The sequence below is a fragment of the Psammomys obesus genome, unplaced genomic scaffold, assembly GCF_907164565.1.
Source record: "Psammomys obesus unplaced genomic scaffold, mPsaObe1.curated_primary_1811, whole genome shotgun sequence".
Classification (NCBI taxonomy): domain Eukaryota; kingdom Metazoa; phylum Chordata; class Mammalia; order Rodentia; family Muridae; genus Psammomys; species Psammomys obesus.
The window spans coordinates 18560618-18582174 of record NW_026585895.1 but is presented as its reverse complement, the minus strand read 5'-3'; the positions used below and the strand labels follow the sequence as shown (position 1 = coordinate 18582174).

General features: G+C 38.5%; 1 protein-coding gene across 8 annotated transcripts in view; it reads right to left on the bottom strand.

Annotated features, from left to right (window-relative positions):
• Positions 1 to 17106, bottom strand: part of LOC129671296 (sodium channel protein type 3 subunit alpha) — an 84235-nt gene extending 67129 nt beyond the window's left edge. For 4 of the 8 annotated variants that reach the window (XM_055600100.1, XM_055600098.1, XM_055600101.1 and 1 more), the window contains exons 1-9: positions 16797 to 17106; positions 11242 to 11360; positions 9854 to 9943; positions 7342 to 7470; positions 6324 to 6415; positions 5236 to 5508; positions 4757 to 4820; positions 2462 to 2603; positions 1229 to 1435 (exon numbers count right to left, since the gene is read on the bottom strand). In XM_055600100.1, coding sequence (XP_055456075.1) covers positions 1229 to 1435; positions 2462 to 2603; positions 4757 to 4820; positions 5236 to 5508; positions 6324 to 6415; positions 7342 to 7470; positions 9854 to 9943; positions 11242 to 11360; positions 16797 to 17060 — 1380 coding nt within the window. In that variant the 5' untranslated portion in view covers positions 17061 to 17106. Of the gene's footprint in view, positions 1 to 1228; positions 1436 to 2461; positions 2604 to 4756; positions 4821 to 5235; positions 5509 to 6323; positions 6416 to 6506; positions 6599 to 7341; positions 7471 to 9853; positions 9944 to 11241; positions 11361 to 16796 lie in introns of those variants that run through there. The other 4 variants (XM_055600099.1, XM_055600103.1, XM_055600096.1 and 1 more) reach the window with 2 other exon arrangements.
• Positions 17107 to 21557: the final 4451 nt, after the last annotated feature.

Sequence of the window (21557 nt, the reverse complement as noted above, 5' to 3'; positions counted from 1 at the left end):
TTATTCCTCAAATGGTTTTGAAATAATTACCTTCCTATCTATACAAAAAAAGAATATATTCAGCTAACATTTTGTACACACGTTCACTTAGAGTCGGAATTGAGCACAAACAAACAACAACAACAACAACAACAACAACAAAATACCTACATAACTTTCAGAGACAATATAGGAGGGAATTTGAGGCACTTTTTAAAAAATTGGTTTAGATGCCATGCTAAAACCATTAGCTCTAAAGAAGCGAAGACATGTAATAGACTGGTTAATCAGAATAAAAAACATTTGCTTTAAACCCACTATCAGATGAATGGAAATCCAGCTCCAGCAAAGCATACATATGACAAACACTTGTGCCTATAGTGTGTAGAGACCACATCAAACTCAGTAAAAAAAGCAACCAACCTTAGAAATGAAAACGAAGCCAAACAAAACAAAACTAAATTAAAAAAAAAAAAAGCATGAAGTGTCTGAAGATTTATTTTAGCACGCACTTCAGAAAAGAGAGGGACTAAAGAAAAAGAAAAAAAAAAAACAGAAAATGTTCTCCGCTTTGTTAGTTGTTAGAAAACTATAAATTATAACAGCAAAGAAATATTTATCACCAAGGCCCATGGAAAGACTAGCGAGGTCTGCCCACAACTTTTATCTTGCAATAACTAGAGTGCCTACCACACCTGTGCAGTCCTGTGTTCCCACCTCTTCAAAGTATGAATGACCCAGTCACTATATCCCTAGCCCAAATAAACTTCAGTACTGGAACACCTTGTTACTTAATTTCAGATGCTTTTCTGATTCCTTAGTTTGAACAAGTTATCGGTAATATAGAGATGCCAAAGAAGTCTAAGAAGCATGCATTCACAGAGGTTTTTGTGAATTATGGAGACAAATTAAGTACAGAATCCAGCTTCAAAAGTTGCTATTGAAATGTAGCCTTATTAGTTGGCAACCTCTATTATATTTTTTAAATCCCATCCCCAGATTCCATGAGGATATTTCATAATAAGCTGCGTCCCTAATGTATTCCTACCTGGTAGCTAATTTCTTCATGGTGTCTAAAAAGCTTACTTGACTCCAGTCTTACGAAAAATTTTGAGTTTGAGTAGCTTGCGGTTTTCTAATGTCAATAGCTACATACAGTACAAAATGGTCGCTCCAGTTCAGTTAGAATGGCCAAATATTCCTAGTAAGAAACTAAAAGAGCAATGAAGAGCCAAATGTCACTTCCTACCTGAGCCTCCTCTTGCTGCTTTTTCAACTGTTCCAACATTTGCTGAAATTCCGCTTCTTTCTGTTCAGCCTCCTCCAACGTGGCCTGATTCTGTTCCTCATAGGCCATGGCCACCACAGCCAGGATCAAGTTCACCAAATAAAATGAGCCCAAGAAAATCACCAGGACGAAAAATATCATGTAGGTTTTCCCAGCTGCACGTAATGTCTAGTATAGAAAAGGGATAATGTCATTGATGTTTTACTATAATACCCCCCCTCAATTAGACTTCAATACTTAGAAATCAGAAGATTGATGGTTGGTTTTTGTTTGATGTTTTACTATAATATCCCCCCCCCCCCGTTAGACTTCAATACTTAGAAATCAGAAGATTGATGGTTGGTTTTTGTTTGTTTGTTTTGTTTTGGGGTTTTTGGTTTTTAGTTTTGGTTTTGGTTTTTGGTATACAGAAAAGGATTTCTCTGTGTAGCTCTGGCTGTCTGGGATCTGCTTTGTAGACGAGGTTGGCCTCGAACTCCCAGAGATCCACCTGCCTCTGCATCCTTGAGTGCTGGGATTACAGGCTTGCACCACCAAGCCCACAGCTCATTGATGGTTTTTAACAAGCAACTATTTTGACTAAATAATTTTTGATGTTAAAGTGAATAAATACATACATGTAAATATAATAACCATATTATCATCAGTATGACTGCCATGTCATTTGACATAAGTATATTTCAAAATAGTACTTGCTTGATCTACATTAAAGTATTGTCATTAGGGTTCCTAATGCAGGACAGTGCTATAAATGCCATGCTTTCTCATTCTCTGCAGATTTAGTTAAAAGTCTTTCCTATAAGAAATTCTCCTTACATGTATTTCCACAATGTGATATGTTTATGCACTTATATGAATGTATGTTTCATCTAAGAAACTTTGTGTATGTTTTTGATCTACTCCAAAATAGCTATGCTTCCAAAATAAAGCCCATATCAGAGGGCTTTTATCTATGAAACTTACTATTTTGTGTGTATATGTGTGTTTGTATATGAAAGAGATGGGAGCAGGGAAGAGACTGCAAGGGAGGGGAGGAGAGTGGAGAGAGAGGGAGAGAGAAGACTGAGGAGGATTCTAGGCCCATTCGCTCCATTATTGTGACCTCTTTAATATCCCTAAATGTTATAAATCAGTGCTCAGAATTGTGTATGAGTACATCAACACAAATCGTACTAGTGCAAATGTAGTTCATACCAACTGGTAAAGATTCTCCCAGTAGTCTTGAGTCATGAGTCGAAACAGAGATAAGAAGGCCCAGCTAAATGTGTCAAAACTTGTGTAGCCGTAGTTGGGGTTTCGTCCAGCCTTCACACAGATGTATCCTTCTGGACATTGTCTGGGAAAGAAAGAAGCGGTGGTGGGGGCCAGGCAGCAGAGAAAGTGCAGCTATTCAACCCGCTCACTCTTTATTTATAGGAGTAGTCAAACGCTAGAGTTATTATCTGTGAAGAGGCTCTCATTGCCAGAACACTTTAGCTGATTGCTCACAGGTGAAATTTGTTAGAGACACCAGCCACAAAGGGAAGAGCAAGAGAATCAAATTTATGGCCATTTAGAAAGGCAAGGGGGTAGCAGTCAGGCATTCCTACTCTGATGTCATCATTATTCACGCTTCGCAAAGTGTTCAGAATCTATCATTGAACATCAAGGTGGACAAACCATCAACCAGGTGAGAACTAAGTCAGTGAGATCACCTGCTAGCAGGTTCTGCAGAGGTCTCTAAGATAACCCCACACTCCAAAACAGTTAGCTTTATGGCAAACTATGAACATAGTAGAATTCCCCGTATCATGATGCTCAGGTTCTAACGTCACTACATCAGGATTAACTACAGTCTTTACCCACATGTCCTCAGTTTTCCCTTAAGACCCTTCCGTCTTAGAAAGGTTCCTCCCCTGTTGAGTTTACTTTTCCTCCCTTTCTAGATGCTATTTTTTTAGGAAAAAGTGAGAATGTGCCATGAATACTTAACAACTAAGTGACAATCTCTTTAAAGGCAGGGTATATCCAAATTCTGCTTGGCACTTTACAGTCTCTAACTTTTTACGTTAGTAGGCAATCATAGGTTTGTATTCTATACTTTGAATGGCATTTTATTTCTTGCTAAAAATTGCCATCTTTGACCTCTGGGAACTGTTGGAATTGCTTGTACAAGACAACCTCCACGATTTCATGCCTCGTTTTGCCTTTCGACCACTTTTTAAGCGCTTTTTAAGCTTCTAGTGTATTTCAAACTAATCTCTTCCCGTTTCCTGAGACAGTGCCAGACTCAGGCACTGCTCAGAGTAGCCCTGGTTTTTCTTGTGGCGAACAGTATCAGAAGCCGAAGTGGCAGCTGGCGTTCACTGCTATGAAGCTCCTAGTACTTCTGGGTCCCTCCGCTGATGGAACAAGGAGGTGTGTGTGCGCATCTTGACTTGCGCACACAGAGACACATAAATATGCCCACAGGCAGCCTTTTATGTTTACCCTGAGCTAGACTTGAAGTACATCTTTTCCCTTAAGCTCTAACCCATGAGCACAAGGAGCAGACAGGCTCCTACCATCTCCCTCCATGTCCTCAGCCGCTCAACTCTAGCGTATACGCACAGGGGCTTCGGGATAGTTCATCCGTGATACGGCGGGAAGCTTATTGCCAGGCAACTGCTCCCTTCTCTCCAGTGTCACTGATTCTGTTCACTTCCTAAGGTGAAGTTAGGACATTTTACCCCACTTCTTCCTTTACCTCACTCTTTTTAAGGCTGTTTCATATACTTCTGCTCTCTTAAATTATTTTGTCTTTTTTTTTTTTAATTTCGTCTTGGGATCCCAAACCTCCCAATGAGCTTCAAACTGTGCACCAATTATTTTTCTATGATATGACAACTGCTTAATGAATTTATTATTATAGAACCATATAGAGTACGTCTCCCACCTTATATCTACTGTGTTTCTCTTAGTTCACTCCCCATCATGAGTCCCTTTGAACTGTAATCTCTTGCTCATCTTTGTTGTTTTGTCTTTCTCAGACATCATGTGATGAGAATATTGTAGTGTGTAGCTTTTTCAGGTTGGGTGTTTTTTTTTTTTTTTTTTTTTTTTCCTTTTCACATATGCACATGAGTTTCAGATATATCTGTCACTGAACAGTATTTCATCATATGTGCATTCAGCAGGTTATGTGTTTATTTGCATAAAGATATCTTGGCTGCTTCCAGTTTGGTTTGATTTATGTATAGAGCTGACGAAAATAGCAGCATGCAGATTCCTGTGCAAATGTGATTTCTATTTAGTTGTCTCTCTCTAGCAGTGTGGTGGTTGTGACTATGTTGATTTTCTAGGAATTCTCCAAATTCTCTTACCAATGATTATCTATGGTTCAGAGACTACACTTCTTAGGGAGGCAGCCACTCTTTATTACACACACACACACACACACACACACACACGACACTTCTCCCACATCTTTATTATTAATTGTTATTGTTGTTGTTATTATCTCCTTCTTACCCTGCATCAGAACCATTTCCACAGAGTAGAGGGTCTTTTTGTCCATCCAAAACATAAAAATGGCCTGTTAATATAAAAAAAAAACCAAGTTGATTTCATAGTGATGCTGTTTACATTAAAAACACAGCAGAGTTTGGGGCTGGTGGGGTGAGATGACTCACTGGAATGGTACTTTCTTCTGACCTTGATGACCTGAATTTTATCCCCCAAGACGCACACGTGAAAGGAGAGAAGTGACTCCCACAAGTCCTCTGTCCTTTTCGTATGTGCTGTTGCACACAGGTACAACTTCCCCCAATCATTTTTTTTTAATTTGCAATAAAATTTTAAAGAATTCGTTGGAGATTATTTCAGTTATTTACCAAGGGTTCATCAATAAGTTCTATCTAGAAAGTGGCTTCATACATAGTCTGAATTGTTGGTAGTTGGAAACCCCCTCAGCAACACTGTGGGGAACATACAGTGGCAACGATTCTTACTGTCATCTGCGATGTAATCCTTCCAGTTGAATGTGCTCATTGTTACGTTGACGAATGTCCCATTTGAATCCATTGTGCTGTTGAAGTAGGAAGTAGTGTTGGTTTCAAAGGCAGAGTCGCTCGGGGGCCACTGCAAGCACTTATTCCTCAGGTTGCCCATGAACAGCTGCAGCCCGATTAGAGCAAACACGCTGAGACAGAACACGGTGAGGATCATGACGTCAGACAGCTTCTTCACGGACTGGATCAGGGCCCCCACGATGGTCTTCAGACCTTTGGAGAAAGAACTATAGGTCAGTGTGGTATATGACAAGATTTCTTCTCAGTAGGGACACATGTTCTGCAGCCCTCATGAACGGCAGCTCAGCTACATAGACATGGAAGCTTCATGGACGCTCTCATGACTTGGAAACAGATGGAGGGCGGCCTTTCTATAGAAACATGCTGCCAGAGGGTTCCCAACCAATGCTCATTAATCTTCAGGAAGTTCTATCTGTGTGATAGCATGTGTTGCCACAAACATGTAGGAAACTGAATTGCTGTTATTTTGTCTCTTTTTTTTTTTTATGTTTCATCAAGCTGTTTCTCCCAACCCATTCTTTATGCCAGCCTGTAAGAAGCAGTGGTTAAAAGGCAAAAACAAAAAAATAAGGCCATAAAGATCCCATGCCACACATATACTGCTCCATAACCTTTTCTCTTTACATACATGATGATCCATTTTTGAAATAGATCTGGAGCAAATAGTAAAATACAAGGGAGTCAGTAAAGCCATGATAGAAAAGCTATCATGATAAAAGATCAGAATGCAGGAGAGGAGACATAAATGCATGAGAGGGGTTACAAAAACACGCATTGATGACATATGGACGTCTCATGCAAATTTCTGTTAAACTCAGAGGCAGACTTTATGAATAAGGTTGAAATTACCAATATTTTAAAGGAGCTGAACTAACACGGAAACACCATTTGGCATTCTTGAATGCGACAGACATGAATAAAGAGCAACAAAGCCAAAGGTGGGGTTGCAACCCCAATATTGTTATGGTGGGTTTAAAGCCAGCCTCTGTGTTTAACCTAGCTCTCACCTGGAATGACTGAAATTGTTTTCAATGCTCGGAGAACTCTGAACGTTCTCAGCGCTGAGACATTGCCCAGGTCCACAAACTCTGTCACATATCTGTAATAGGGAGTTCACACACAAACACAATAACACACAAGAAAAGTTGGAGATATAAGGAGCCTACCACCTTACACCATTTTCTTCTTACCTGGAATTACAGAAATAGTTTTCAGAGCTCGCAAGACTCTGAAAGTTCGAAGGGCTGAAACATTGCCTAGGCTTACAAATTCTGTTACATACCTGTAGGATTAAATCAGAGTTACTGATAGTTTTGGCAAAGTTCATTTTAAGTAACTAATGCTGGGCTGGCATCTAGAGCACTTTGAAATACACAAACAGAAGTGATATAAAGCTCAGGATGCCAAAGGCTGAAAGCTGCCTTTAAGGGGGAAAAAAAAAACTTGCTTTATTTTAATGTAGTTTTCATTTACATAAAGATGATTGTTTGCAAACTTTATCACAGCAGAGCAGTTCCTATTAAGCTGTAGTTAATAAGTAACTTGATTTTTATGAAGAGAAAGGTGGTGGAATATGAAGTAACTCTAGTTATTGCTCAAAGACTAAGGGACAATAAAATAATTCCATGTGTTGCTGATGAGATAGATATACTTATTTGTCTAGTGCACATTATCTTGATGTTTATGGCATAGAGTTGATCTGCCTAACAAGAAAGCTCTATATTCAAAACATGTTTTTCTTTCTTTTTAAGCTTTTAGTTTTAATTTTTTTTTTTTTTTTTTTTTTTTTTTTTTTTTTTTTTTTTTTTTTTTGAGACAGAGTTTCTCTGTGTTCCCTGGACTTGTTTTGTAGAACAGGCTGTTCTAGAACTTACAGAAATCTACTTGCCTCTGCCTCCCTGAATGCTGGGATACAGGCGTGGGCCACTGCACATGGCTTCAAAACATCTTTTAACTTGATTTATATGGCAAATATTTTCCTTTCTTTGAATTTATCAGGATTAAAAAAAAAAAAAAACTACTCACGCCATCACGATGACACTGAAATCCAGCCAGTTCCATGGGTCACGAAGGAATGTGAAATCTTCTAAGCAAAACCCTCTTGCCAAGATCTTTATAAGTGATTCAAAGGTATAGATCCCAGTGAATGTATACCTAGGAAACACACCCAAGCCAAGGTTAGCAATTGTAGCTAGAAAGTTAAGGAAGTTGAAGCTAGGAAGTTTTTTTGTTTATTTATTTGTTTCTTTTTTTATTGTTGTACTTTGATAGTAAATTTTAATCATACACTTTATATACAAACTACTGTTTTCTGAGCATGGCAAGCCCTAGCATTTTGTTTTGTTTAAAGAAAAATTTCCAAAACTTTGTTTCTTATTTGTATTTATTGGAGAATCTTAATTTAATTCTTATTAGACCAAGTGAAGTATTAAGAGAAAAGAATACATCTGCCATAAATATGATCTTCAAAACTTGTTAAATTACTTACGTTTCAGAACAACAGTTTCTCAGAAGAGTTGTGGAAGGTGAATGTGGCTAAAATACGCTCTACGAAACGCTCAAAACATGCTTAAAGAGAGTAATAGTTTCCCATATTTTGTGGATAACCACTGAACTCTGAGAGTGTATACACAATTTAGAGTGTAGCCATAAGGACATTGGTCTAACTGCTGGAGGCTAATATACAGAACTAGCTGGATTCTAACTTTCCATAGCCACGCAGTTGGCATGTTCTTTGGGAAGCAGCATAGCGTGGACACATTCACTTTTACTGAAATATTCTTATTCAAGTTTTCAGATGGTTAAGCTCATTCAAGGCTATTGCAGTACGTTGGAAATAGATTTTTATATTATTATTAAGAGTTAGGTACAGGATTATAAGACTGCCCCATCTATCTTTGTGTCTCCTTTATGTGATCACGTTTATGATCACATAAAATGTATCAGTTTTCTAGGATCGCATGTCCGTATTTGCCTGAGATCTTCAGATCACGGATATACTAAATTCTTCAATCTAATTTTGTATTCACATTTGCTTGAATTCATTTTAAGCCATCAAGGAGCAAACAGCTTTTGAGTTTGCGGTTTGTGGTTGTATGTTCTGGCCCATTTCTCTGAATGGTGACAATTTAAGTTATTTAAGTCGAGAGTACTTGTTTTTAAACACTGTGTCTTTTAAAAGCATAATTCAAGTTTATTTTTCAGACTATTTCATCTCAGCTATAGAAAACATTTGATTGTCTAATGGCAACTCATTGTGTTTTAGAGTCTAAAATTGCTTTATATGTACAAAGTGTTAGGATCAGTGTTTGTAGGATGCTTTTTTTGTGAAATGTTCCCTCGTAGGAAGGAACAAGGGAACAGTTGCAGAAGTCATTACATTTACTTTTCCAAGTACAGTCCTCCTCCATTCCCCACCCGCCCCAAGCTCAATAGGTTGCAGGGACAGAAAGCATGGTGGCTACCGATGAAGTAGCTGAGTGTTAAGAAAAGATGCATCTTACTGTACTGCATTGGTGTTATTTCAATTTGTGCACTATATGATGTAACCTCTGCTTTCATCTCAGAGGTGAGTTATCTTATTGCCTTTTATTCTTAGATTTCATGTCAACTTGGTTTCACTTTTAAATTTTATTTATTTATTTAATTGTAGCGACAATCACAGCTGTTTGTTTCCTTATTACAATGCAAAAACTACCAGATGTAGTTGATTGGAAAAGTTGTACGTTCACCTAACAGAAATGTGCAAGCCAAAAACCTTTGTAACACTAGAACTATTTTAGTAGCATGTATTATATGTCTAAGGTAGTACTTTTACCTTAAAAAGAGATACTCAGGGCTAGACAGATGGCTGTCATTTCAAAGTACCCAGATTGCATTCTGTACTCCAGTCTCAGGACATTCAACACCCTCTTTTGGCCTCTTTGGGCCCTACATGCACATGGTCCATAGACACACATACAGGCAAAACACTCATACACATAAAAAATAAAATAATTAATATTCATAGCCGAATACACCTTTTACTTAGATTTCCATATTATATAATTAAAATTAAATGAAATTTATATATTTCTAAATGCCTCCATTAGTCTTATTGGAAAAAGTTTGTACAGAGTCACTTTTGTAGGTATTTCGTATTTGTGAACTCTAAGTCTGGTACTTGGCATTTCGGTCAAAAGAGCTGCCTCACCTAAGAACAGGATCCACCATGACAATACCATCCAGCAGAAATATTTTGAAATATTCTAAATAATCTTCTGTTAAAATATAAATCAGTGATTAATGCTGGTTTACAATGGTACAGTATATCTTTATAGTGATCTCCGAAAGTACTAACAACAGAAATTGATGCCGTTTGCTTGGCCATCATTCTTAAAACTACAGAATCAAAAGACGTAAGTGTTTACCTTGACTTCAAAAAGTGAAAGCCACAAGTCAGACCATTAGCAAATAGCAGAGAATATGAATGTGTGTTTTTGTTTTGTTTTGTTTGTTTGTTTGTTTGTTTTCATCCCAAGAAGCCATTCCTACTTACTCTACATTCTTTGTCCAGTCTGGAGGATTACTCAGCGTCATAAATACACAGTTGGTCAAGATAGTGCACATGATAAGCATGCTGAATAAAGTATATTGTTGTTAAGGAATAAATGTCAATTCATTACAGACACCTAAATCTACCCAACACAAAAGATTCAAAAGCCTAAGTTAACTGTGACATTAATCTCATTTAGCCGGGTTAAGACGATGGTTAATGAGAAAAGTCAAGGCCTTTCATATGGACTACTATTCTTTATAAAAGATTAGAAACTGATTAGGAATTCTCTTGTAAACGAAAACTGAACTCATTTCTTTATAATTTATAGCATGCTATAAGTGGGGGTATTATTTTGTGCCAAGAAGGTAGTGTCATTGACTATTCAGCTAGGATCATTGTTTTTGTAGGTTCAATAGAAGTTCATGTGACAAATAATTTTATTTTAAAATATAAATACTTTCTAAGATCAAACTTCAGAATGAGAGAATTCATATGTACTTTGAAAGGTTATCTCCTATTTGCTTTGTCTGTATAATAATGTTTTGCTTTATATAAGTCTTTTTTTAAATTTGCCTATAGAAAATACCCACTACTAAACCCATTTTAAACACATTTTGTCATTACTTCAGAATCTATTGCAATCTCTGCTTATTCTTCTCATCACATGTATTTTTTTTTTACTATTATAATTTACACATGTATATGTCACATTCAAATTCAGTGCCCTGAACATGCTAAACTAATTTGGTACCACTGAGTCACATCTCAGACCCATAAAGGGTTTCAAGGTTGATGACATTTTTGATATATTATTATCCAGGTATATAGGCATATAGCAGTTTCATAGATATTTACAGAAGAAATAAAAGAAAAGAAGGGAGAGAGCAAGAAGGAAATGGGGAATGTGAAGGAAGGGAGAAAAGTAAGGAAGGAGGAGATGGGGAATGGAGGTAAATTTGCTGAGGATAGACAGCCAATTGAGACACATGAACGTTGGAGCATTTGGCAATATGTAGTGACATTAACTAAACATACTACATCATATAATATGCTATAATAACTGTAGCAGGCTAGACTTCTTTAGCAATAATAAATGATTTAGCTGAGGATAAGAAAAGGCAAGAGGATTTGCTCTTATTTCTGCTATACAATATCGTCGGCCCATTGACAAACTTGCTAGTATGCTTCATATTTGCTTCTAGAACCGTGATAATAATTTTATGATAAACTTTATAAATAACAGAAGGCCAATGGAAATCAATCACTTAAACTGAAAATGTCACCATTTGCCTCAAAGAAATTGTGTAGATACAAAAACATGAGAAAGTCACTTCATTGAAAACCAACGGTCAGAAACAGCATTTGGACAATTCACATGAAAAGGATATGAGTGTACCAAAATCTTAATAGCAATTTTCCTAACAGGGTTTAGTGGAGTTAAAATGTACAGGGCGGAGGTGGCACTGAATCGAAAAATTGCCTTCCCTTTATTCAACACTACAAAAGTCTGAAAAAGAAAATACAAGAGAGATTACTAAATTAGACACGTGGGCTTATTTAAAGCATTTACAACACACACCAAGAACTTTTACCTGATTTTTGTTGTTGTTCAAACATGTTCAATTAATTCAGTTGGAACATAACCAATATCTTGTTTACTAGACACAGGCAGTTTTCTCCCCTACACGTAGAGCCACAGTACAGGCCCGGGTGACTAGTGCCTGAGCTGCCTCTAAGCTTCCAAACTTGTTGACACAAACTTATGACCCTACACACTTTTAAAATCAAATTACACAACCTTACAGAGTTCATTTGTATTTGAGGCTTGCCATCTGTCTCTAGGTCTGGTAATTTTTCAAATTATTTCATACACATAACTTAAAATAATCTTTTATGAATATTTTTAACCATTGTAAAACCTTTTAACTCCGATTTTGTAGAGGACTCCCATTGTTTATGTAGCAGCTGCCTTGATTTAAGACATTTAAACAAGTTATAGAAACTGATTTTTGTGTGCTGAGAAGGATCTACTTTGTGGCTTATACTGAGAAAAGACAGCTGCATTGAAAATTAATTTTGAATACATGACTTCAAAGGCCATGCCATAGTTAAAAGTCTGTGATCTGAAACATACATTCATCATCTTAGCATCTAAGCTATGCAGACCCATGATGACCTATCAGTTTCCCCAGGATGGATCATCCTTTATTTTTTACCACTGGAATCATCTCTATTCCAGCCATTTAATCCACTTGTCAGTCTCACTCATAACTTGTCAATCTCTCCCTCTGGCTGTGATGAACAAGGTCAGAGACTCAGAGAAGAAGGGTATACCTGCAGAAATCTCTAACTATACAAGATTATCTCATCAATTAAGGGATTGTCCATATTTAAATTTGGAGGTTAGGGAAGATATTTGGGTAGTCTAAACATTCTCCTCAGGTAATTCTAATTTGCAGGCAGTCTTATTCAGTTCTTTTCCCATTCTCAATACCCAAATCACCTTCTACCTTACGTTTTCCCAGAAAAATCACACTGCCTTCTGATCACTCCCTAGCTGTTTCTCTTGCCACTAACTTTTGGTGTATTACTTTGCATTCTTTGACATGTTGCTCATAAGCACCATCAAGTAGCAATTTCCATGCAGGGTTCATTTGTGGGAGAACCTGGTTAGATGTTTTTATAAATGAGTGAGCACAAAGAGCCTGCAGTCTATGGCTGTGTTTCCCCACAGTTTTTAATAGTGTGGTTTGCCAATAAACACTTGTTCTAATTAAATATGGGTTTACCTTGAAGGCGCTGTTCACCTTTATGACATCTGTTGTATGTAGTGATTTATTTAATAATATGTTTGCACCCTTTTGCTAAGGCTATATCCCATACAGTCACAGCGACTAGCAACATGCTCTGTTTGAAGAGGCAGGCAGAGATGTTTATACTGAAAAGGGCAGGGACAACAAGCAAGCCTTTCAGCACCCTTCTGTGTTGAAGACCATTGAGCCAGCCATTACTTAACGACCCATTTTCAACGAGCTGAGCTCCATAAATTCTTGAAAGGGGGCAAGTAAATGATCCCTTACTGGCATCAGGAGTATCAGCAAGTGACAATGAACCTTGCTAAGCCTGCCCTTGAACTACAGAAGCGTTACTGGATTGTCACGAATTCACAGTCAAGCAATCAAGATCCATTTAGGCATCAACAGTGTGTAAAAGTTCACAATAATTTAAAGTGCATTAACTCATGCTCTTTGAAACAATTTCCCTGAGGGGGGGGGAAACAATTTAGACTTGCAACATTAGAAGGGGGTTTTGTTTTGAAATATCTCCAAAAATACACTAAGCAGGAATGGACTGTCCTTTTAAACGTGAAACCCTCTGCTTTTCCTGCAAGGTTAGCTTGTGGGTGCGAGTGAATTCTAAACTGGTGAGTGAAGTGCACCTATTCAGAATTTATAACTCAGGTGCAGGACGGAGCTTAGAAACGCACACCCTGCATGCTGAGAAACTCAGAGTAAAATGCTAAAGTTCTACCTTGTGAAAAGATTGCAAGAAGATGTTTGAACCTGGGGTCCTGACGTTACTGAATGGTGCACCTACACCAACAACTACATGAGAATATGGCAGATGCCTGGAAGGCAGAGAAGTAACGCCGACTCCAAAGCCAGGTTTCCAAGTAACCAAGTGGTGGCACCTTGAGAAGGCCTGGTGCGTGTTGCCAAAATTGTTATATACACTGGAATTGAAGTTTGTTGCAACAGCAATTTTCTACTTTAGAGACCTTCTTCTCCTCCTCCTTCTCATTCTTCTTCCAGATAAGTACTAATAAGTTCACTGAAATTCTTGGTTTTGTGGAAAGAAAAGCAGTTTTACCCCCCAGTGGAGCAGGAAGATAGCCCAAGCACTGAATTTAAAAAGATGCTGTCACCCAGAGCAACAACAGGATATCCGAGAGAAGTCCTTATGAGGCTCCAGTATTCATGGTGTCGCAGAGGTCAGAGGCCTTGATTCAGACCGATGACTCATTGCAATGGTTATTTGCAAGTAGGTTTGCTTGGACAAAAGGTATATTGTGAACATACACTGCAGCTTCCACGGCCAGATGTTTTTGTTTGTTTTGTTTTGTCTTGGGAGGGAGAAAGGTTGCAAGGGCTGAGGGCAGATATGAAGGGGCCTGAAGATGAGTGGGATTGGGGTGCATGATGTGAAATTCACAAGGAATCAATAAAAATTAAAAAGCAAAAGAGGATGGCGCAACTGATTCCCGACAATCTTATTTTACATTCATTTTAACTGCAGGGTTTGATCAGCGGACAAGAGCCCTGAAGGTGGACAGATGAGGCTCGAATCCTTGCTCTCTATCGTTGATGGAGTGTGTCTTCGGTAAGCGAAGGACTCACCCTTGGCTCTACTTTCCCATCCGTAAACCGAGGCTACAATAGTAACTGCCTCACTAGCTTGTTGGTATGAAATGAACTGGAGTATTCGAGTGGCTCCTGACATAGGGTGAGCCCAGCAAATGTTAGCTATTATTATCACACCACTATTTCTAAGCTGCTAACCTGGCCAGCTTACATGCTGTTAAAATACATTGTGCTCTTACTCATCTGGTTATATTAGGCACTAAGATACAACACTAATTAGTGACAGCAAATCATTACACAAAGCTCTAGAGCGCCATGTTGCCTTTTACACCCATTGCCATAGAGTAATGTGGCTTCCTGCAGTGACGAAATTCTGTGAGTTCACGCATTAGTCCCTCCCTTTAGTTTTGATGAGTCGCGAATCACTTTTCTGGAAATGGCACCTGAATCCTCATCCTCACAGACATTTCATAAGTGAAGGCAGGGAAGCCAAACAGTAAAGGGGCCAAACAGTAGAGGTCTCCCCTTCATGGTTTAGAGTCACTGTCAAGGAATGGTGATCCAAGTCTAGTTTCCAGCTTAGAGTGAGCAATGCCTGCCCTTTCCACAGAGAATGATTCCGTGTTCTACTGGCAGACTCAAATTAACGGAACTTAAAAGGCTGACCTGTAAAATCAGATGGATGGTAATCAATTAACAATAAAGTGTGGATGCTATTTTCTCATGTGGAAAAAGAATTACAGTGATGCTTGTCCCTCAGGAAATCGGTGGGAAAACAAATCATTGATAAAAGAGTCCTGTTGAACACGGAGTCTAAACAGCTGACTCAATCAAATGGTAAGGTTATCCAGTATTGTCTGCTAGGTAGCCCAGGATGGCCCTTTCACAAAGCGATGATATTGCCATCGAGAAGTAAATTCTTTTAATGAAAGTAAACATAGCCCTTGCTGCATTTGATAATATCGCCAAATTGATTGGCTCCTTCACTTATTTTTAAAAGCACAATACGGTGTCAAGGAAAAACAAACTCCTGTATCCTGAAAATAACTTTAAATACATACACTTTGGGGTTTGTAGCTCAGGCTGGCCTTGAATTCATGATCTTTCAGGCACTGTCTCCCACATGCTGGGTTTATGAGACAACAAACATGGCTGCAAATGTTTATTTCAAGTTCACTATTTTCCTGGTCTCTGGGAGAAGTATTTTAATGTTAACCAGACTTTATAACATCCGGGTTTCTAAATTTCAAACATTTCTTGACAGTCTCTACAGGCAAGTGTTGAAGTTTATTTTAGATGCACAGGAATGTACATTTAATGCCTTTTATTGCTAAACTTATTTAAAAGGACATAACTTTTTAAAAGATTTGTTTCCTTTTCATTTATGTGTTATGTCTTTTTGCAAATATGCACATGTGTGCAAGAGTGCTCACAGAGGCCAGCGAGAGGGTCCGATCTTCAGGAGCTGTCATTACAGGCAGTCCTGAGCCTCCTGACCTGGGTGCTGTGAGCTCCTGACATGGGCGCAGGAAGGCAAGTGTTCTTAACCAGAGGCCGTCTCTCCATCCCCAGGACTTACACCTTTAAGTTGTACACTACTTAAAAAATGCAGTATCTTCAGCTGTTGCTTTTTAAACGTTCTACTCTGACAAGTAAAGGTGTTTTGTTTATTTCTTAATCCATAAATCATCAACCCAGAATGATGTTAGTTTATCTTTACAATGAACTCTTTTATCATTGTGAAGGTAAGCTATAAATTGTTGTTAAAAGGTGCCAAAATATCCATTTAGGTATTAAAACAGTATCCTTTATTTAGAGTGACTATGGGTCCCACAAAGTTGGTTTAGCTATAGGAACTAATTCTAGAAGAACTATGTTGTTATTTTAGACCTTGGGAAAGCATAGTCATTACTGTTCCTTTAAATTATGTGGAGATTATTGTTGCTATTGTTATAATTACTATCACAATGTTTTTTCTTTTATTCTTGATATGTCTTTCCTGTGGCAATATTTTAAATATTTGTAGGTGGTCTAGAATTTCACCTATTGCAGTTTCAATGAGGCCTGTAGAAGTACCTAATCATACGCCAGGACAGAGGGAAAAGACTAAAAAATGGATGTCTGGGTCAACACGCTTCTCCATGAATTATCTGTCTATAGGAATAGATGGGTAGAGTACTCTCTTCTAGAACCCAGATGATTGTAAGAAATATCAAGACAAGAATGAACTACAAAATAAGTATAGCATCTGCCCTTTTCCCCTCATAACTACAATTTGACTGTCTATCAAGCCATTAAATGGGCTAGCAATAGAAGATACTTATCTTTGCTGTCAACTTTAAGTTTTCCCATTTATCGTGATACTGTGATATGGTAGAAATTGTTTACACTTATTCCTCTGTAGCAGAGATTTCATTTCTTATGAATGTTTCCGTGTTTGCTTTACTGTGCTTCAAGATGTGCAGCAGTAAAGAGTACCATGAAATCTTTCACAGACAACAATTACAAGGCCCCAATGCACATAAGCCCTTGTTTTGCACATCTAACTGAGAACTTTTCAGTCACATTAATTCAGCACTCACCTTCTTACTGACGTAGTAGGGGTCCAGGTCCTCCAGAGGCTCTGACACCATCTCTGGAGGAATGTCTCCATAGATAAATGGGAGGTTCTTCCCAGCTTCCAAGTCACTGTTTGGCTTTGGTTTGTTCTCATCATCAATGTCTTGTTCTTTCTTGGGTTTCTTGGCTTTCTCTTCTGCAGCACGCTTTTCGATAGCAGCAAGAGATTCTCGAGTGAAAAGGCGGAAGCTCTCGGGTCCCGGGGGTACCAGCAGTGCCTGGGCCATCTTTTCATCCTGCACATTTAATTACGTTTAGCTTCTTGCATAAGAATTGCCTAAGAGGATGGAAACCAGGCATGAGTGTTAGGAAAGCAAGAGACAGAAAAGGTATAACAAAGAAAACACTGTGCTCATTGGCCTTGGGGAATATATTCCTGTGTTTGTTTGTTTGTTTGTTTGTTTTTGTGATTAGCTACAAATTGGAACTGTGAAATAACGTTCAATATGATTTTCTGTTATTTCTATATGTTTCAGTAATTTTAAATGATACATTTCATAAACAGAGCAAAAAACTTGTCCTAAACATTTATTAGCTTAGTTTAGCCATTTTGCAGAGTGTGCATACTTCAAATTGTACATAATAAATAGGATGTGTTGGTTAATTAAAGACTAAAACATTTAAAAACAGTCTTTTCTGAGACCTTGAGTCCGTGTCTATTATAGCACACTTTTGTTAAAACTGTAATGACAGTAAGTGCTTGTCAATCAATTTGTTTACGGGGCCGTTTCTCACCACACTTCCTGTGTCACAATCTGTTAACTCTCTAAATAAAGAAGTGTTGATAACAATGCAGTTATTGTGATACCTGCCTGATTCATTGCATTGCAGGACATGGAAGAAATTTTCTTTAACCCAACCGTGTTCTAGTTGTCAGCATCATCAACTGAGTCACTGGAAAACATCTCCGCAGCAGCAGCAGCAGCAGCAGCAGCATGGAAACCAGTGCTTCTAGAAAAAGAGACCCATCTTTTAAAAATACATATATAATTTCTTTTACTTGTGTGAATGCATATGTACCACTATTTGTGTACGCACATGTACATGCAAATGAGCAGCTATATGCCTGTGTGTGTCGGGTGAGGGTGCAAGAGGACAACCTGGGTGGCATCCACGGGAAGATCACTGATTAGGGTAAACTGGCCAGCCAGTGAGCCCCAGGGAGCCACCAGTTTCTGCCTCCACAGCATTGGGATTACAAGCATGCGCCCCTATTTTCCAGACATTTTCATGGGAGCTCTGGGATTTGAACTCCTATCCTCATGCTTGTAGGGCTAGCACTTCAACAACTGAGAAATTCCCCTACCCCTAGTGCTAGTTCCTTCATTTAATTAAGCCAAATCCTTTAGTCTCTTAAGCGGTTTTCTCCTTGGACCCTTTGGAGGCGTTTTCTGAACGGGGCAAACTATATTTAGTTGCTCTTCCGGTTTACGACCCTTCAACTATTTGAGACAGCGTTGATGTTTACTAGACTTTGCAGGTGGAGTCCCACAAAGGCTCTCAAGGATGAGGCTACTTTCGCTGGGCCCTGTTTTATATAATTTCTAAAATAGTTCTTTGGAGTAAAAAATCACTTTATTGATGGTAAGTATTGTCATCTCTGCCAGTCGTTTTCCTTGCCATGTTGTGAGGCATCCTCACAAATTAACCACTCTCCCAGAAGTAAGCTCTTGGTATGCCAGTACTGATCCAGGGCTTCAGAAGAGCGTGGAGAGTTACCGAGTCCAGGGATATGAGCCTCTCACCTGGCTGGAGAGGACTGAAGAGGGGGAAAGTTACGGAGGGGCGTGGCTCACTTTCTCAAGGAAGGTAAAAATAATTACTTCAGCAGGGACGGTGACAAGCTGTGAAACCTACAAGAATCCAGCAATATGAATGCTGAAAAGAACGTGGCAGTTACTTTATTTGTATTGTCCACAAGAGTCACATCTGTAAATCCCGGGAAGAAGAGTAGCAACAGCGGCAACAGCAAAACCTGATGCACTATCAGGTCCTCTATCAGAAGGACCTGCAATTCATCATCAAAGTCGATGTGGCTTTCCATTCCCTGCCCCCACATCCTTCCTAGTCTCAGAGCAGTTTACTCCTGAGCTGTCTTCTGATGCTTGCCAAGTTGCTGTGTGGGAATACTGAGCACACAGACAATGAGAAAATCTGGACTGTTTAGGAAAGGGAACAGATGATATTGTTTATTTTTATTAAGTTTGTACTGGAATTACTAGTCCCCTGATGCATTCTGGTGGCAAAAAAAAAAAAAAAAAAAAAAAAAAAGGTTTTCAATGTGAGATGTCTTCAAGTTAGCATTTATAACATCCCACTGAGCCCCATAAAGACGTTAAATCATTCTTTCACTAATTTTGTAAAAGCAATCCTGCTTCGAGACTCTGGGGTTTTCTTTGTTTTGTTTTGTTTATTTTTTCTAGATCTAGAAAAAATAAAGGGAAGATAACAGTTCCGTGTTACTTAGCATTGAAGTAACCATTGCTTTGCACTGTTTACTCATGGCAGGCTGTGCAAAACTGGACTAAAGCTTCAGTCATCTCTGGCCCATTTTGAATCCATTCTTGGTTGTATATTCCTAAGTACAGAAGAAGTCAGTGTTTTCTGCTAGTCTCCAGTACGCAGAAAGTCAGAATCTACCTGTGTCACATCTCTGGTCATGAGTTTGGTGCCTACAGGTGCAGGCGTGCTTTTCTCATGGGATAGAGTTGCTTTTATATTTGTGCATCATGTTGAACTGATGGCTTCCTTACTGGCATTGAGAGAAAACAATGTTGATTCTGTGTCAGGCATTTAGGGAGCCTGTGGAGTTTCAGAGTGCCTGTGTGTGTCTTTTAGCTTTGCCAAAATCATAGCATCATGGAAGAATGTCAAGAGATAACATCGCTTATCCATTGAGCTTAGATCCCAGATGCCCTGAGAGCAATTCCCAGAGCTCCCATGGTGGAGAGAGAGAACTAACTGCCCAAAGTCTGTTCTTCACGTGTATACAGCTAGTTGTGTGAGTGCCTACTTTCGAATACACACACACATTGAATTGTATTTTAAGTGTTGTATGTTGTTTAAATCTCTCAATAATCTCGATGGTTCATCCTGATTTCTCTGAAATGATGTGGATCTAGATAGTATGACAAAAATCATAAATATTTACTTGCAAAAAGATAATAATTTACCTTCCTGTTTGCTTATAAAAGTCCATAGTGAAGAATTTAACTTGGGAGAAAAATGAAGGCTGAGAGTCTTAGACAGTTGTCCAAACCCTGAAAAGACAACTCAGTCCCCTGTTCTTGGCTTTTCCCTATCTGAGGGAATTGGAGCATGGCCAATATTTGGACAGGTCTCCATATTTAGTGAGCCCAGGGGCCCCTAACGTCTCCTAACACTTTGTTGCATAGTGAAGTCCCATCGGCTTTCCAGAGATCTCCTTTATTTCTTTTCCCAATTCTTTCTACTTCATTGTGAGCTTATTACAGAACTCTTACATAATTTTATATCCGTATTGGAACAGATATTTAAATTTTAATTCTTGTTGAAGCCTTGATGTGGAACATACATTATTAATGAGTATATGTGCATTATAATTTATTAATATACATCCAGTTTAATATACCATGTTGTCTCCAGAGCTATGTTTTCAGGAGAGAAAAGATAAAAGGAATCCAAAGAGTTGATCCTCTTAATTAAAAAGCAAAGATCTTGTGTGTGGGTATATATGAGCAAAGCAAACATATCCCTTTGCTGGTTAATACAAAGACTGTCATTCAGTGTTTTCTGTTATGACAAGGGATCACAGAATTTGATATGCAGAATGAGCCCTTGGACTATTTATTCAGGAAATATTCATCACAAGAGCAATATGTACCAGCAACTTTTCATGGACTATGGAAGCTATCAGCACATTGATGAGCCATTTCCTCTAGGAGATGGTAAACCCACTCAAGATACAGATGCTAACAGATGTTAATGCAGACAATTAAAATACAACCATACACAACTGGCTATATGATCACTTTATAGCCAAGTTAGATAAATTTATTCTGACCAGGCAAGGGAGGGAGATGTATTGTTCATAAAAATGTTCCTGCGTAAGTGATAGGTTTTGTAGGCTAACCAGGATTTTACAGGTGATGGTAATGGTGATGGCAGTTTGGGAAGGGTTGTCTAGAAGCTGTATCACAAGAAACACTGAGCAAGGGGGTGTGTGTATGCATGGATTTGGACAAAGATGAAAAAGACCATTCAAAACTTGCTAAGAACTCTCAGCAGTTCGCTAGGGCTGATACAACCTCCATAAAGCATTGATGTGAGATAAATCTGGAAGGTTAGCCACCAAGATAGAGCATCAAGGGTCTTCAACAGCATCCTCAAGTAAGGATTGAGGTTAACGGGGCACAATCATACTGAGGGCCAGTAACTCAGGGGCAATATGAAGGGCAGGCCAGCAAGTAGAAATATCTGAGCAATGGTTTTCATATGACTGAGTTTTAGGAAACTTTCATATTCCTTTGCTGGCATACCAGACCATTGCCTTTCTAGGGATTTGAGAATATTTCTCTCTGTTATCAAATCAAGGTTCCACAAATGGTAATTTATGACATTGGTTTCTGTGTGGATCCGGAAACAATATCCACAAACTTTTGATAAATCTAGTGTTTTGAATGTGTCTTTTACATAATTATGCAAGTGTTTATGCCATCATAAATGAATCATTTGGAAAATATCAG